Source organism: Stenella coeruleoalba (assembly GCF_951394435.1).
Source record: "Stenella coeruleoalba genome assembly, chromosome: 1".
NCBI lineage: Eukaryota > Metazoa > Chordata > Mammalia > Artiodactyla > Delphinidae > Stenella > Stenella coeruleoalba.
This window is the reverse complement of record NC_137169.1, coordinates 65,535,558-65,552,544: the sequence shown is the minus strand read 5'-3', so window position 1 is coordinate 65,552,544 and position 16,987 is coordinate 65,535,558. Positions and strand designations below refer to the sequence as shown.

At 38.3% G+C, this 16,987-nt stretch overlaps 1 protein-coding gene across 2 annotated transcripts in view; it reads right to left on the bottom strand.

Annotated features, from left to right (window-relative positions):
• The window catches only part of ACADM (acyl-CoA dehydrogenase medium chain), a 49,021-nt gene extending 34,031 nt beyond the window's left edge, over window positions 1-14,990 (bottom strand). Inside the window, exons 1-6 of one of the 2 annotated variants that reach the window (XM_079904182.1) lie at window positions 14,875-14,990; window positions 5,202-5,289; window positions 2,897-2,994; window positions 2,711-2,780; window positions 1,979-2,079; window positions 921-1,001 (exon numbers count right to left, since the gene is read on the bottom strand). In XM_079904182.1, the coding sequence (XP_079760308.1) occupies window positions 921-1,001; window positions 1,979-2,079; window positions 2,711-2,780; window positions 2,897-2,994; window positions 5,202-5,289; window positions 14,875-14,904 (468 nt within the window). In that variant the 5' untranslated portion in view covers window positions 14,905-14,990. Of the gene's footprint in view, window positions 1-920; window positions 1,002-1,978; window positions 2,080-2,710; window positions 2,781-2,896; window positions 2,995-5,201; window positions 5,290-14,874 lie in introns of those variants that run through there. The other variant, XM_079904183.1, reaches the window with a different exon arrangement.
• Window positions 14,991-16,987: the final 1,997 nt, after the last annotated feature.

Sequence of the window (16,987 nt, the reverse complement as noted above, 5' to 3'; positions counted from 1 at the left end):
AGAAAAATCCTATGTAAAGTCACTTTCAGTATAGAACTGCAGCATGCATGTGTGTAAAATGTATAAGAATATCTTTCATAAAAAAATCCAATTTAGGGACTTCCCTGGCAGTCCAGTGGTTAAGACTCTGTGCTTCTACTGCAAGGGGCACAGATTTGATCCCTGGTTGGGGAACTAAGATCCCGCATGCCTCATGGCACAGCCAAAATTAATTCCAATTTAAAAATTTGTTGAGGGCTTCCCTGGTGGTGCAGTGGTTGAGAGTCCGCCTGCCGATGCAGGGGACATAGGTTCATGCCCCGGTCCGGGAAGATCCCACATGCTGCGGAGCGTCTGGGACCGTGAGCCATGGCCGCTGAGCCTGTGCGTCCTGACCCTGTGCTCTGCAACAGGAGAGGCCACAACAGTGAGAGGCCCCCATACCGAAAAAAAAAAAAAAAATTGTTGAGTAGTTCTCAGAAAATTAAATAAAATCTATAAATATCCTCCTGAAGTCACTCAGTGATTCAACAAACTGTTATCTTTTCAGTCATATTAATTTCTTATTAGTTCAAAAAACTACTAGTTCAAACACCTACTGTCATGTATTCCATCTGAACTTCCTGACACAACTGCTCAGTTCTAGAGCTCTGGAGTGCTCCATTAAGTAGCTATTACTTTCCTGGAAATAAGCTAGAGGATTGTTATGATACTTTTCTGGCATCCCAGAAACATTATAAGTAGGTATCTTTCTTCTGGAAATAAGCAAGAGGATTATTTTATGACACTTTCTGGCATCCCAGAAACATCACTGTACCTAAATATGTTGCTTTTGCCTTAATGTGCTGTAGCCCAGTGTATACATACAGACTGAAAGGGAAAAAGAGCACACTTATTCACTTCTTTAAATGTGAAATAAAGCAGCAGCTACACATACTCACACACATCATTGGCTCCTCAGTCAGTCTCCCCAAATATTTCTTTTGTTGTTGATCATTTCCAGCAATAATAACAGGCATTTGCTATCAACCAAAGAAAAGTGATATTAAAAAAGCAAGATATTTTAAAATTAGGTATGTAAATTGAAATACTTAATTCAAAACATGAGAACTATTTTTCCCCAAGGGTAAGTCCAAAGAATTGGCCTTTATTCTGCTTCTAAGTTAGAGAGCTAAAACCACAAGGATATAAATCTATTAATCCAAGTATTTTCATAAAACAAAGTTATATAGGACTTGTTGGTAATATAATATATAAAAATCTACTGTAATAAGATACACAAGTAGAGAATTAAATTTATGGACTTCCCTGGTGGCACAGTGGTTAAGAATCCGCCTGCCAATGCAGGGGACACGGGTTCGAGCCCTGGTCCGGGAAGATCTGCCATGCCACGGAGCAACTAAGCCCGTGTGCCACAACTACTGACCCTGCGCTCTAGAGCTCGTGAGTCACAACTACTGAGCCCGTGCACCACAACTACTGAAGCCCACGTGCCTAGAGCCCGTGTTCCGCAACAAGAGAAGCCACGCAATGAGAAGCCTGCGCACTGCAATGAAGAGCAGCCCCCACTCACTGCAACTAGAGAAAGCCTGCCCACAGCAACGAAGACCCAATGCAGACAAAAATACACAAACAAAAAAAGAATTAAATTTACAATAAATGACATGGTATATATGATCAGGTGTCCTAAGAATTACTCACTACATTTCAGCATTGCCAGCAGTGGCAGCAAGCCATCCCAATCCTTCTCCTGAATGCCCTTACCTAAGAATTGCCACTGAAGCCACAGCCAAAGTGTACAGTTTCCCACAGAGACAGCTAGGACTCCAAGTACTAAATACAACAGCCAAAATGATCAACTCATGGAAAAGAACTCCAGGCTTCACTGCAGAATCTCGTGTTCCTTTTTAAAGAAAACTGTGTTCCACCAGCTAACCTAACTTAGTACTGTTTCATTAACAACAGCTCAGTTAAGCAATTCATTTTCTAGGTAACTTACCCCCAGAGAATTTCCTTCAATAGCAGTCTGAACCCCTGTACATCCATAAGCCATTTCTTCAGTAATTAGACAGCTATCAAAAGTTCCAAGTCCAAGACCTCCTACAGTATCAAAATGTTTTAAGAGCCCATTATAACATATAGCACACCTCAATAGAAGTAAGGGTCAACTATTTAAATTACTTCCAATATAACCTAATTGATTTTAACAGCAAATTTGCAAAAACAGTATCTATAACACTAGAAACTAAAAGTTTTCTGGCTAGTACAGTAACAAAGTATACTTCTCTAAAATAAGTTTTAAAATTTCAAAAAATTCTCTTACTATTTGTAATCTGGACCTGTCTTCCTGTTTCAGCTTGATTTTGTAAAAACTTGATTCAACTCTGCTAAAATTTTAACCTTTTGACTGACGAAAGGAGTGAAAGGAAAGTCTCAATAAAATGTAAAATCAAAGGTAGAATTAAAATGCAACAAATCAACTAACTGTAGAGATAGAAATTACCAAGGATTAGGATCAAGTTAACATCGGAACCAGTTATAAAGAAGGAAGAATGCCTCTAAGTGTTGAGTACAAGGCTTCTAAAAGCTGACAAGTACTGAAGTCTGAACAGTGGCACAAAGGTAGAAAGCCATTTAATGGCAACAAATATCTGAAAGAATGACTGAATAGAATTTCAAAATTCTTCTTGTACATAGGCATTCTAGAATTAAAAATGTAAAGAAAGCTTACCACAACTTTCTGGAATGTGTGTATTCAATAAACCAAGTTCCCAGGCTCTTTTAATTAGTGGGACAGGGTACTGAAAGAAAAAAATAATAATAAAGATAAAAGCCAGTTATATTTAAAATATATTTATATTTAAAATCTTGTAAAATATGTCAAAGACTTTTCTCTCCTTAAAATGCATAAACCTACCTCGCCAGTCTTATCGTATTCTGCAGCAACTGGGATTATTTCCTCCCTGGCAAATTTACGAGCAGTAGCTTGAAATTCTTTCTGCTGTTCAGTGAACGCTAAGGGAAAGTTATTTAGAAAACATTAAAATAGGACAATGAGTTGAGGGAAATGAAGTATGTGGAAATTTATATTTATAATGGAGAATTTAAACCAGGATAACAAGAAAGTCAGACTGCAATGTGCCTTCAGACTAATCAAGATTTCACTGTGCTATATGAATAAATCTATATCGATACTCATGCCAAAAAAGTAGGTAAGATTTCTAGCTTTTACAAATGAGTAACAGATATAAACTTGAGTTTTCCTCTTCCAAGTGTTAAGGTAAAAACAATTTTTCTTACTTATTATTAGTTCCAAAGCAGACTCATCAAACTTTGACTAACACTGAAATAAAACTAATACATATGACAATGCCCTGATCTCAAGAATCAATCTAATTAGGGAGATAAGATATGACCAGTGACCACAAACCAATAAAACTTGTTCCAAAATATCATATAATACTAATATCATAATTTCAATTTTACTCCTCCTTTAAACTCAGATAATTTAAGCTTATAAATTAGCACAAAGCAACTGGCAAAAGTGGTGGGAAAGCTTCTCAAATTAATGAAGTGAATAGGGTGACTGGACCGAGGACAGAAGCCAATTACCACCATACTTTTAAAAATCCATACTATCAAAGGATAGGTAAAATTTTAAAAAGATATAGGGTATTTCAGGTAAGAAGCATGAGAAAAAAGGTAGAAAGGCAAGAATGAGCATAAATGTTTAGGAGTATAGTAATCATTTCTATAGGGATGTATGAAATAAAATATAAAAGACATTAGAAATTCGGTGTTGAATCTCTCATTGTATAAATAAGGAAACAAAAGCCCAGACTAAGGAAACGATAGCTCCAGAGTCTTACAATGAATTAGCAATAAAAGTATACTTAGCATTTCAGTCTAGTGTTCTCTACATCACAACTTTACTTCTAAAATTGGGGCCAATTCGTATCAAAATTGTGAGTGGGTAAAGGGGAGGGAAGGCAAGGATCTATTACGTATTATTTGAGAACCTACTTTGATCCAGTTACTATGTGCTAGGACTTCACATATGTCATATAATTTAATCTTCAAATAAATCCTCTGTTGTAGATATTATCCCCATTTTATAGCTAAACAACCAGGTGCAACTGGTCATAGGTGTTATCCCTATTCCTTTTCTTGAGCTCCACAATCTCCCTCCTAAACACTTGTATCTATCTCATCTTCTGTCAGTCAGCGAACCACCATAGATTTCTCCTGCTAGTCTCTTACTATTGAGTATGAATCTGTACGTGACAAACTGAAACTAAGGAGCAACCATACCAAACCTATGCTAACATCTCAATAAGAAAATAAGATCCAGTGTCCCAAACTGCTATCCTCATGCTGTTTCAAAATTTTCACTTAATTCTGTTAAAAAAAAAAAAAAACTTAAAAAAAAAAAAAAAAACTTTATAAAGATGTTAACAATCTTAAAAAATAAAATAAAAACCAAAAATGATAACCCTAGGGAGTTTTGAGTTTGTTATTTCTACCTGGGTGTGAGTTAATTAGCTCAGCTGCCTTTTAACTATTTTCTGAGACCAAGTGAACTGAGAAAATGGGTTTTCAACTAGAGGAAACGTAATAATTTTGAAGCAAAAAGCACTTTAGGGGGCAAAGGATGCTGAAGAAAGGGATTATTTTTCAAATTTTTTGCCTGGGTGGGGCTCTTCATTTTAGAGAGAAAAGGGAAGCAAAATTTTATTCCTTTTCCCTCCGACACCACATGGCTCCCTGATCCCCAAACTGAGAACCATATGTACTAGCACCAAACTGCAGTTCAGATATATTATGGACAAACCAGGCTCTGGCTTATTAGCAGGCACCTAGCACTTTGTAACTAATAAGTGTTTAAGAAGTATTTGTTGCATTCATTTCTAAGTTGAAGACTAGTCATACGTAGCAGTGAATTTGTTATTTATTTGGGGATATATACTTAAGAAAAATGGCAGAAATATATATGTATGCTGCTAATACAGATTTATGTATAGGGTATTATGATGGAGAAGAAAACAAGATCAGAAAGAATGGGTATGACTAACTGTGAACAACCTGTGGATGGTGATTGGTTCTATTCACTTACAGACATTACTAAGTTTGTTTACAAACATGTTTCAGATAAATACATATAGAAAGCTGCATACATACAACAAACAAAAGTTTAAAATCAAAACACAGAACAAAACATATACCAAAACTAAATCCTGATCCAGGTTCACGGTGTTGGACAGCTTTCGTATGTTGTGATCTCCAGTCAAAGCGAGAAAGACTTCTCAGTACCTACAAAGAACAATTTTATTACAATAAATTTGATAAATTAAACATGAGTCAAATAGAATACTGACAACACAAGTGAGTAGAACAGCTTCTTTGACCATATTCAAGAAAACAGTTTAAGTCATTACTTAAATGCTCTCAACCATAATTTGACTTCTGTATTAAGCCAATTATCAGATATTTGAACACCTATCATAAAGGAAATTCTTTTTTAAAAAAATGCAATGTGGAGAGATTGGTTCAAGATGGCGAAGTAGAAGGATGTGCGCTTACTCCCTCTTGTGAGAGCACCAGAATCACAACTGCTGAACAATCATCGACAGGAAGACACTGGAACTCACCAAAAAAGATAGCCCACTACCAAAGACAAAGGAGAAGCCGCAGTAAGATGGGAGGAGGGGCGCAAGCACAATAAAATCAAATCCCATAACCACTGGGTGGGTGACTCACAAACTGGAGAACAATTATACCTCAGAAGTCCACCCACTGGAGTGAAGGTTCTGAGCCCCATGTCAGGTTTCCCAACCTGGGAGTCCAGCAATGGGAGGAGGAATTCCCAGAGAATCAGACTTTGAAGGCTAGTGGGATTTGATTGCAAGATTTCAACAGGACTGGGTGAAACAGAGACTCCACTCTTGGAGGGCACAAAGTAGTGTGCACATCGGGACCCAGGGGAAGGAGCAGTGACCCTGTAGCAGACTGAACCAGACCTACCTGCTAGTGTTGGAGGGTCTCCTGCAGAGGTGGGGGGTGGTTGTGGCTCACCACGGGGACAAGGACACTGGCAGCAGTTCTGGGAAGTACACCTTGGTGTGAGCCCTCCCAGAGTCTGCCATTAGCCCCACCAAAGAGCCGGGTAGGTGCAAGTGCTGAGTCGCCTCAGGCCAAACACCCAACAGGGAGGGAACTCAGCCACACCCATCAGCAGACAAGTGGATTAAAGTTTTACTGAGCTCTGCCCAACAGAGCAACAGCCAGCTCTACCCACCACCAGTCCCTCCCATCAGAAAGCTGGCACAAGCCTCTTAGATAGACTCAACCATCAGAGGGCAGACAGGAGAAGCAAGAAAAACTACAATTCTGTAGCCTGTGGAACAAAAACCACATTCACAGAAAGACAGACAAAATGAAAAGGCAGAAGACTATGTACCAGATAAAGGAACAAGACAAAACCCCAGAAAAACAACTAAATGAAGTGGAGATAGGCAACCTTCCAGAAAAAGAATTCAGAATAATGATAGTGAAGATGATCTAGGACCTCGGAAAAATAATGGCAGCAAAGATCAAGAAGATGCAAGAAATGTTTAGCAAAGACCTAGAAGAATTAAAAAACAAACACCTAGGAGAATTAAAGAACAAATAAACAGAGATGAACAATACAATAACTGAAATGAAAACTACACTAGAAGGAATCAATAGCAGAATAACTGAGGCAGAAGAACGGATAAGTGACCTGAAAAACAGAATGGTGGAATTCACTGCAGCAGAAAGAATTAAAAAAAAGAATGAAAAGAAGTGAAGACAGCCTTAGAGACCTCTGGGACAACATTAAACGCAACAACATTCATATTATAGGGGTACAAGAAGGAGAAGAGACAGAGAAAGGACCCGAGAAAATATTTGAAGAGATTATAGTCGAAAACTTCCCTAACATGGGAAAGGAAATAGCCACCCAAGTCCAGGAAGCCACCCAAGTCCAGGAAATAGCCACCCAAGTCCAGGGAGCACCCAAGTCCCAGGTAGGATAAACCTAAGGAGAAACACGCCAAGACACACAGTAATCAAACTGACAAAAATTAAAGACAAAGAAAAATTATTAAAAGGAACAAGGGAAAAAGGACAAACAATATACAAGGGAACTCCCATAAGCTTAACAGCTGATTTCTTAGCATAAACTCTACAAGCCAAAAGGGAGTGGCATGATATATTTAAAGTGATGAAAGGGAAGCACCTATAACCAAGATTACTCTACCCAGCAAGGATCTCATTCAGATTCAATGGAGAAAACAAAAGCTTCAGACAAGCAAAAGCTAAGAGAATTCAGCAGCACCAAACCAGCTCTACAACAAATGCTGAAGGAACTTCTCTAAGTGGGAAACACAAAAGAAAAGGTCCTACAAAAACAAACTCAAAACAATTAAGAAAATGGTGATAGGAACATACATTTCAATAATCACCTTAAATGTGAATGGATTTAATGCTCCAACCAAAAGACACAGGCTTGTTGAATGGATACAAAAACAAGGCCCATGTATATGCTGTCTGCAAGAGACTCAGTTCAGAACTAGGGATGCATACAGACTGAAAGTGAGGGGATGGAAAAAGATATTCCATGCAAATGGAAATCAAAAGAAAGCTGGAGTAGCAACAATCATATCAGATAAAATAGACTTTAAAATAAAGAATGTTACAAGAGACAAGGAAGGACACTACATAATGATCAAGGGATCAATCCAAGAAGAAGATATAACAATTATAAATATATATGCACCTAACATAGGAGCACCTCAACACATAAGGCAAATGCTAACACCTATAAAAGAGAAAATCCACAGTAACACAATAATAGGGGACTTTAACACCTCACTTACACCAATGGACAGATCATCCAGAAAATTAATAAGGAAACACAAGATTTAAAAGACACCATAGACCAGATAGATTCAATTGATATTTAAAGGACCATCTGAAAACAATAGATTACACTTTCTTCTCAAGTGCACATGAAACATTCTCCAGGACAGATCACATCTTGGGTCACAAATCAAGCCTCGGTAAATTTAAGAAAACTGAAATCACATCAAGCATGTTTTCCGACCACAACGGTATGAGATTAGAAATAAATTACAGGGGAAAAAAAAAGTAAAAAACACAAACACATGGAGGCAAAACAATACATTACTAAATAACCAAGAGATCACTGAAGAAATCAAATAGGAAATCAAAAAACACCTAGGGACAAATGACAATGAACACATGACGAACCAAAACCTATGGGATGCAGCAAAAGCAGTTCTAAGAGGGAAGTTTATAGCAATACAACCCTACCTCAAGAAACAAGAAAAATTTCAAATAAACAATCTAAACTTACACCTAAAGAAACTAGAGAAAGAAGAACAAAGAAAACCCTAAGTTAATAGAAGGAAAGAAATCATAAAGATCAGAGCAGAAATAAATGAAATAGAAACAAAGAAAACAATAGCAAAGATCAATAAAACTAAAAGCTGGTTCTTTGAGAAGATAAACAAAATTGATAAACCTTTAGCCAGACTCATCAAGAAAAAGAGCGAGGAGTCAAATCAATAAAATTAGAAATGAAAAAGGAGAAGTTACAACAGACACCACAGAAATACAAAGCAACATAAGAGACTACTACAAGAAACTCTATGCCAATAAAATGGACAATCTGGAAGAAATGGACAAATTGTTAGAAAGGTATAACCTTCTAAGACTGAACCAGGAAGAAATAGAAAATATGAACAGACCAATCACAAGTAATGAAATTGAAACTGTGATTAAAAATCTTCCAACAAACAAAAGTTCAGGACCAGATGGCTTCACAGGTGAATTCTATCAAACATTTAGAGAAGAGCTAACACCTATCCTTCTCAAACTCCTCCACAAAAGTGCAGAGGAAGGAACACTCCCAAACTCATTCTATGAAGCCACCATCACCCTGATACCAAAACCAGACAAAGATACTACAAAAAAAGAAAATTGCAGACCAATATCACTGATGAATATAGATGCAAAAATCCTCAACAAAATACTAGCAAACAGAGTCCAAAAACACATTAAAAGAATCATACACCATGATCAAGTGGGATTTTTCCGAGAGATGCAAAGATTCTTCAATATATGCAAATCAATCAATGTGATATACCGTATTAACAAACTGAAGAATGAAAACCATATGATCATCTCCATAGATGCAGAAAAAGCTTTTGACAAAATTCAACACACATTTACAACAAAAACTCTCCAGAAAGCGGGCACAGAGGGAAACTACCTCAACAAAATAAAGGCCATATATGACAAACCCACAGCAAACATCATTCTCAATGGTGAAAAGCTGAAAGCATTTCCTCTAAGATCAGGAACAAGACAAGGATATCCACTCTCTCCACTCTTATTCAACATAGTTTTGGCAGTCCTAGCCACAGCAATCAGAGAAGAAAAAGAAATAAAAGGAATACAAATCAGAAAAGAAGTAAAACTGTCACTGTTTGCAGATGACATGATACTATAAATAGATAATCCTAAAAATGCCACCAGAAAACTACTAGAGCTAATCAATGAATTCAGTAAAGTTGCAGGATATAAAATTAATGCACAGAAATCTCTTGCATTCCTATATACTAACAACGAAAGATCAGAAAGAGAAATTAAGGAAAGAATCCCATTAACCATTGCAACAAAAAGAATAAAATACCTAAGAATAAACCTACCTAAGGAGGCAAAAGACCTGTACTTGGAAAACTATAAGACACTGATGAAAGAAATCAAAGATGACACAAACAGATGGAGAGATATACCATGTTCTTAGATTGGAAGAATCAATATTGTGAAAATAACTCTACTACCCAAAGGAATCTACAGATTCAATGCAATCCCTATCAAATTACCAATGGCATTTTTTACAGAACTAGAACAAAAATCGTAAAATTTGTATGGAGACACAAAAGACCCCCAATAGCCAAAGTACTCTTGAGGAAAAAAAAATGGAGCTGGAGGAATCAGACTCCCTGACTTCAGACTATAATACAAAGCTCCAGTAGTCAAGACAGTATGATACTGGCACAAAAACAGAAATACAGATCAATGGAACAGGATACAAAACCCTGAGACAGACACACAAATATGGTCAACTAATCTATGACAATGGAGGCAAGGATATACAATGGAGAAAAGACAGTCTCTTCAGTAAGTGGTGCTGGGAAAACTGGACAGCTACATGTAGCAGAATGAAATTAGAACACTCCCTAACACCATACATAAAAATAAACTCAAAATGGATTAAAGACCTAAATGTAAGACCGAACACTATAAAACTCTTAGAGGAAAACATAGGAAGAACACTCTGACATAAATCACAGCAAGATGTTTTTTGACCCTCCTCCTAGAGTAATGGAAATAAAAACAAACAAATGGGACCTAATGAAACTTAAAAGCTTTTGCACAGCAAAGGAAACTATAAACAAGACAAAAAGACAACCCTCAGAATGGGAGAAAATATTTGCAAATGAATCAGTAGGCAAAGGATTAATCTCCAAAATATATAAACAGCTCATGCAGCTCAATATTAAAAAAACAACCCAATCCAAAAATGGGCAGAAGACCTAAATAGACATTTCTCCAAAGAAGACATACAGATGGCCAAGAGGCACATGAAAAGCTGCTTAACATCACTAATTATTAGAGCAATGCAAATCAAAACTACAATGAGGTATCACCTCACACCCGTTAGAATGGGCATCATCTGAAAATCTACAGACAACAAATGCTGGAGAGGGTGTGGAGAAAAGGGAACCCTCTTGCACTGCTGGTGAGAATGCAAATTGATACAGCCACTATGGAGAGCAGTATGGAGGTTCCTTAAAAAAACTAAAAATAGAATTACCACATGACCCAGCAACCCCACTGCTAGGCACACAGCCAGAGAAAACAATTCAAAAAGACACAAGCACCCCAATGTTCACTGCAGCACTATTTACAATAGCCAGGTCATGGAAGCAACCTAAATGCTCACTGACAGATGAATGAATAAAGAAGATGTGGTACATATATACAATGGAATATTACTCGGCCATAAAAAGGAACAAAATTGGGTCATTTGTAGAGACATGGATGGACCTAGAGACTGTCATACAGAGTGAAGTAAGTCAGAAAGAGAAAAACAAATATTGTATATTAACACATATATGGAAAATCTAGAAAAATGGTACAGATGAACCATTTGCAAGGCAGAAATAGAGACACAGACGTAGAGAACAAACGTATGGACACCAAGGGGGGAATGCTGTGGGGGGGGGATGAATTGAGAGACTGGGATTGACATGTATACACTAATATGTATGAAATAGATAACTAATAAGAAACTGCTGTATAAAAAATAAATAAATAAAATAAAATTTTTAAAAAATGTAATGCAGGGCTTCCCTGGTGGCGCAGTGGTTGAGAGTCCGCTTGCCGATGCGGGGGACGCGGGTTCGTGCCCCGGTCCGGGAAGATCCCACATGCCGCGGAGTGGCTGGGCCCGTGAGCCATGGCCGCTGAGCCTGCACGTCTGGAGGCTGTGCTCCGCAACCGGAGAGGCCACAACAGTGACAGGCCCGCGTACCGCAAAAAAAAAAAAGAAAAGAAAAGAAAATGCAATGCAACTAAAACTGATTAGTAGTATTTGCACTACTAACATGGAGTGTTTCCAAGACAAATACCAATCAGGGGTAGTGGTAGACTTAGAACCACTATTCGAGAAATCTCATCTACAAGTTCTAGAACATTTGTGATTGGGGAGTTGGAACGGGGGTGGGGGGGGCAACAATAGTATGGTACCATACATTCAAGAGTTGCCTAGTCCATCAACTTTGATACCCTGTCTCTGGAGAGCCTCCCAGGAATGCCTCTGGGAATCTTCCCCTTGGAGGATCCCATTTTCTACGATACCTCACTTTATTTAATAAAACAAATTAGCCTAAAACAATTTTCTATATTTTCTGCTGTTGTCTGTAAGTATTCTTAGAATATTCTAAGCCAAGGGTAAGCACACTATGGTACCCACCAGTTTTGCAAATAAAATTCTGTAGGAACACAGCCATACCATATTGTCTATTGCTGCTTTCACAGCAGAGTTGTGAAACCATAAGGTCCACAAAGCCAGAAATATTTACTGTCTCTTTACAGTGTCAACCCTATTCTAAACCATTAATATACTACTTGTCTTAATACCTGAAATACATGCATATTTCTTCAAAAAATATATATAAAAAATATAAGCAGATATTATGCCTTTGCAATCCATTTTTATACTCACAACAGTTCAATGTACACAAAAAGTAACCACTCGCATTTATTATAGTTATCAAACTGGAAATCATACTGGAACTCCCAAGTAAATGTTTGAGGACAGCCAAAATTACACAATTTATACTTCAAGGAATTTGATGGAACTAAATTCTAGTAAGCTAGACATTGAAAGAAAAGAGCAACTCAACAATATACTAAAAGATCAAGAATTGAACTTGCTTATGTTTTTCAAAATCTGTGAAAAGAAAGTGTCCACTTTGTAGATGACAACTTGAACTTGTAAACAGAATTATCTACATTTAAGGTGACAATGAAGACTGTCAAATATCTTAATTTAAATAACCCTTTCAAAGTGATAACATACTTTATACTACAATTTTGAAAAAAATAAGAGTACAAAAATTCATATCTTCTTTGCAATTTTCATTAATTTTATTTTGGAAGTAAAACATGGTTTCTCTGATACTCATTGTCCAGTCATCATAGACCAAACCTATTCTTCTTTAGTCACATTCCACGTATTAATGCACTGAATCTTTCGGTCAATCCTAAGATTAAGGAACTATTTTTATTCTTATGTTGCATATGTAGAAACTGAGGCTCAGAAAAGTCAAGTAAAATTGGCCAAGGTCACTCTACTTACTATTAGGAACCAGGATTATTATTCTAACATTTACTATCATGAACTCATGCCATCAACCACCTTGCTATACTGCGCTTTCAATTTAAGTATCCTAATTGGTTATTAGATTCCAAAAAACAAACAAACAAAAAAACCCCCACAAAAATCAGACCAAAAAACTTGACCCTTCTAAATGTGTTTTGACAGCATTGCACAAAATTAGACCTCACAATACAGGTAAAATGGTCTGCTGGGAGACTTTAAATAGGGAATTATTAGTGTATCTAAAATAATTTACAAAAAGTTTACATATGATTTTTCAGGAAAACATGTTATGTAAAACGAAGTACAAAGGTAGTTACAGCCAGGGAACAATGCCCAAAGCCCTGTTAATTAACTTTTCAAACCTGGAAAATGAGGCTAATCTTACTGGGTAATTGCAGAGATGATTAAAATAAGATAATATCTTGGAAGCGTAATGCTATATAAATATTGGTTACTACTGTGAGCTCTCTGATCAGAACAATGGAATTCCAAACCTCCAAAAGGCAGCAACTTTAATCAAGCATTAACTCTGCAATAACAGCACAGATATAATTAAAGACTTTTGCATATTTCTTAGGAATTAGTCTTAGTTTTATGGGAGTGTCAAAGAAGAGATACAGGGGTATAAGTTTTCTGGATAGGTTTTTCTATTTCCTTTTTTTGCAAGATTGAGAAATCCCTCTTTTTTCCTGGTGTCAGAGTTTAAAATCATTTTTTAAATCCCCCAATCTCTGCCTTCAGAGTCCATTAACCTGCATAACAATGACAAATATTGGGCAAAAATCCATTAGAATTACTCTAAATTCTAAATCTGCTACTATTTTGGTACAGGGCATAACGTTCTTAATTATAAATGACATTTAAATGGCAGTCTTGTGTGACTATATAAATAATAAAGCTAGCAAAATATATCTAGTGACTGAGACAATTTAAAATCTGTGAGACAACACTAGAATATACAAACAAGCTTCAAAGAAAATTGTGCCGTACGATTTACTTTCCTCTTTTTTTAACGTACACAGCGTGGAGGCGTCTCCCTCCATATTACGAAAACAAAAGCATATTAAACTTTTTAAGTATCCTAATGAGCAGCTGCTCCGTTTTCCTTTTCCCCGTGACTTGGCAGGCTGCACTTTGTAGTACAGGGGTCCCCAACCCCCGGGGCCGCAGGATACCAGGCCGCAGCCTGTTACGAACCAAGACGCACAACAGGAGGTGCGTGGTGGGCTAGCGAGCGAATCTTCACCTGGGCTCCGCATCGCTCGCATTACCTCCTGAACCATCCCCCCACCCCCATGGAAAAAATTCGTCTTCCATGAAACCGGTCCCTTGTGCGAAAAAAAGGTTGGGGACCGCTGTTGTAGTATACATCAATTGCAAAATAAAATTTACTTTATGACCTTCTTCTTAGGCTGGGGATAGAAAGCCAGTAGAGAGTTTTCCCCAAGACATACTAGTTCCGCAAAAACTAGTTAGTTCAGGGTTGTAATTCTGAGGCACCGGCCAATTCAGAGATGAATTTACTTCGAGATAGGATGGGATTCCTCCGGAAAACCTTTGGAAGGGTCTCGGGCCAGAGAAAGATAAGCGATATTCTCAAAAGTGGACGCCGCCTACATCGGGGGCAGTAGCCGAGGGGATAGAGGAAAGTGAAAACGCAGGAAGCATTCCGTCCCACAAGGAGAGGAGGGGGTGGGCGTGAAAGTCAGGGTCCGGAATCCAGGCTATTGCCAGAGGTGGGGTAAGGAGGGCTAAGGCGCCCCGAAGCAGACTCCTTCCTTATCACCGCTTCCCACACCGCCCCCCCCACCACACCTATTTCCGGTCCAGGTCCCCCTCGCCAAACACCACAAGCTCCATTTCCCACCCGCGCCGAGCCCTGCTCTTCCTCTCACCCCGCAGCTTCGCCTAAACAGCGCTGCCATGTTGACTCTCCGTCCGGCTACTCAGTCTCTAATCTACCAGTTTGTGCCAAGACCGCTGACACGTAGGACGCTGGACCCGTCTGGCCCCGCCCATGTCTGGCACAGACCACCCTCCAGGGTGTGGGCGGGGCCCAGGGGGCGGGACCTCCGAACGCTCAATAGGTGACCTCGCCTGCGCCTTCAGCGCCATCTTGGCGGCCTTGGTGCCTGAAGAGCCGCGAGAGGTGGTCCCTGAAAAGGCTTCGCTTCCCGCTTGTCCTTTGAGTTTAGACGATGCGCCCTCTTGGGGGGAAGCTGAGGCTGACAGCGGTGCGGAGAAGGAACCGGGAGGGCGGCAATGGCGAGGGAGGCGGGAACTGGGCGGGCTGCTGGCGCCAAGCGGGGAACTGGCGGGGCACCGGGCTGGCGGAGAATCTGGGTGAGAGGGCGAGGTGAGGAGCCTGGCGAAAAGACGTCTCCCTGGCTTTCGACCTTGACTTTTAACCCGAAGAAACCTATCAAACCCAAATCATTTCTGCCTTGACGATTCAAAGTATACTTTACTCTCAAACGCTGGGCACAAAGCTAAACGATGTTCTGTGTTGAAGAAAATTTAAACAAAGGGAATTTAATCAACGAAGTAAATTTGATCTTCCGGCATATTCCCAAGGCTACTTATTACTGTACACGTGTGTAGAAATAAGGGTGCAAGGTGAGCCTATCTAAAGCTTCTGGCTCAGCGAATGAATGTTGGAAGTCAATGTCTGCCTGAAGAATTATATTTAAAGTCACCCTTTCCAGTTAGACCCTGAGTTCTGAGATAACTGGTGTTTCAAAGCCGGGGGATTTTTAAAGCTGTCAAGGTTTGGTGGCTCTTTGTGAAAGCTAGTAAAAGCCCAGTGCAAGTCGAGAGTATAAATGTTTCCCGTAATTCCCAGGACTTTTCATTTTTATTGTACCATCCTAATTTTAGGCCCTCAGCACTCACCCCTAAATCTTGTCACTAACTTAACTTTTCTTGCCTAGTAGAGGCTGACCATAATCTAATTCTAAGTCAATTGTTTACCTTCTATATCCTGTTACTGTACTCCCCTACAAGAACCTTCCACTTTGTCTTCTGGAAATTTAAGATGTATTTATTGCAGACTGAGTACAAGACAGAACATTAATTAAGAGCTAAATTAAAAGTACCAGGGAAATTCAGTAAAGGGAGAATGCAATTTGTCCTGGAATCAGCAAGGAAGCTCTCGAAGAGGTAGGTAAAACACAAAATGGACTGTTAAAGATGGGTAGGATTTGACTTCTTTTTTCCAATTTCTTATTGTGAGCATTTTAAACACAGAAAAGATGAACAAAAAATACAAAATCACACATATGCCCATCACTAAATTTAAAAATTGTTATTATATGTCACGTTGTATTTATATGTTTATATGTACATATATGTGTGTGTGTGTTTGTGTTTGCTGGTTGTTTTTGTTTTTGTGAGAACCATAAGCTGTAGACATTAAGGCACTTCACCTCTGAATATTTTTGCTATATATCTTCTATGAGGACATTGTCCTACATAACCACAAAACCTTTATCACGTGGAAGAAAATTAATAGTTATTCTCTAAGTTAATATCCAGTTAATATTTAGATTTCCCTGGTTGTCTGCAAAATGACTTTTGTATGCTGTTTGTTTTTGAACTAAGATCATATCAGTGATTGCCTGTTGCAGTTAGGTTTTAACTTTCTTTGATTTCTTTTAACCAAAAACTTGTAATCCAGTAATTTTGATTTTTTCCTTAAGAAACCAACCAGTTGTCTTGAAGAATGGCCTAATTCTGAGTTGTCTGATTGTACTTATTTTTGCTTCTAGACCTTGTATTTCCTATAAACTGCTAGTTATGAGAGGCTCGAGTAGTTAAGGTTAAATATATTCGGCAAGGATACTTTTTGTCATACTGTGTAATTCATGTTGTATCACATTAGGAGGTGTTTAATGTTAGGTTTGTCCCATTATTTGTGATGGTAAGTTTGACTGATTAACGTGCTGACCAATTAAGGTCATTTCTTTCTATGGTAAAGGTATATTTTTCCCTTTGTAATTAAGAAGCAAT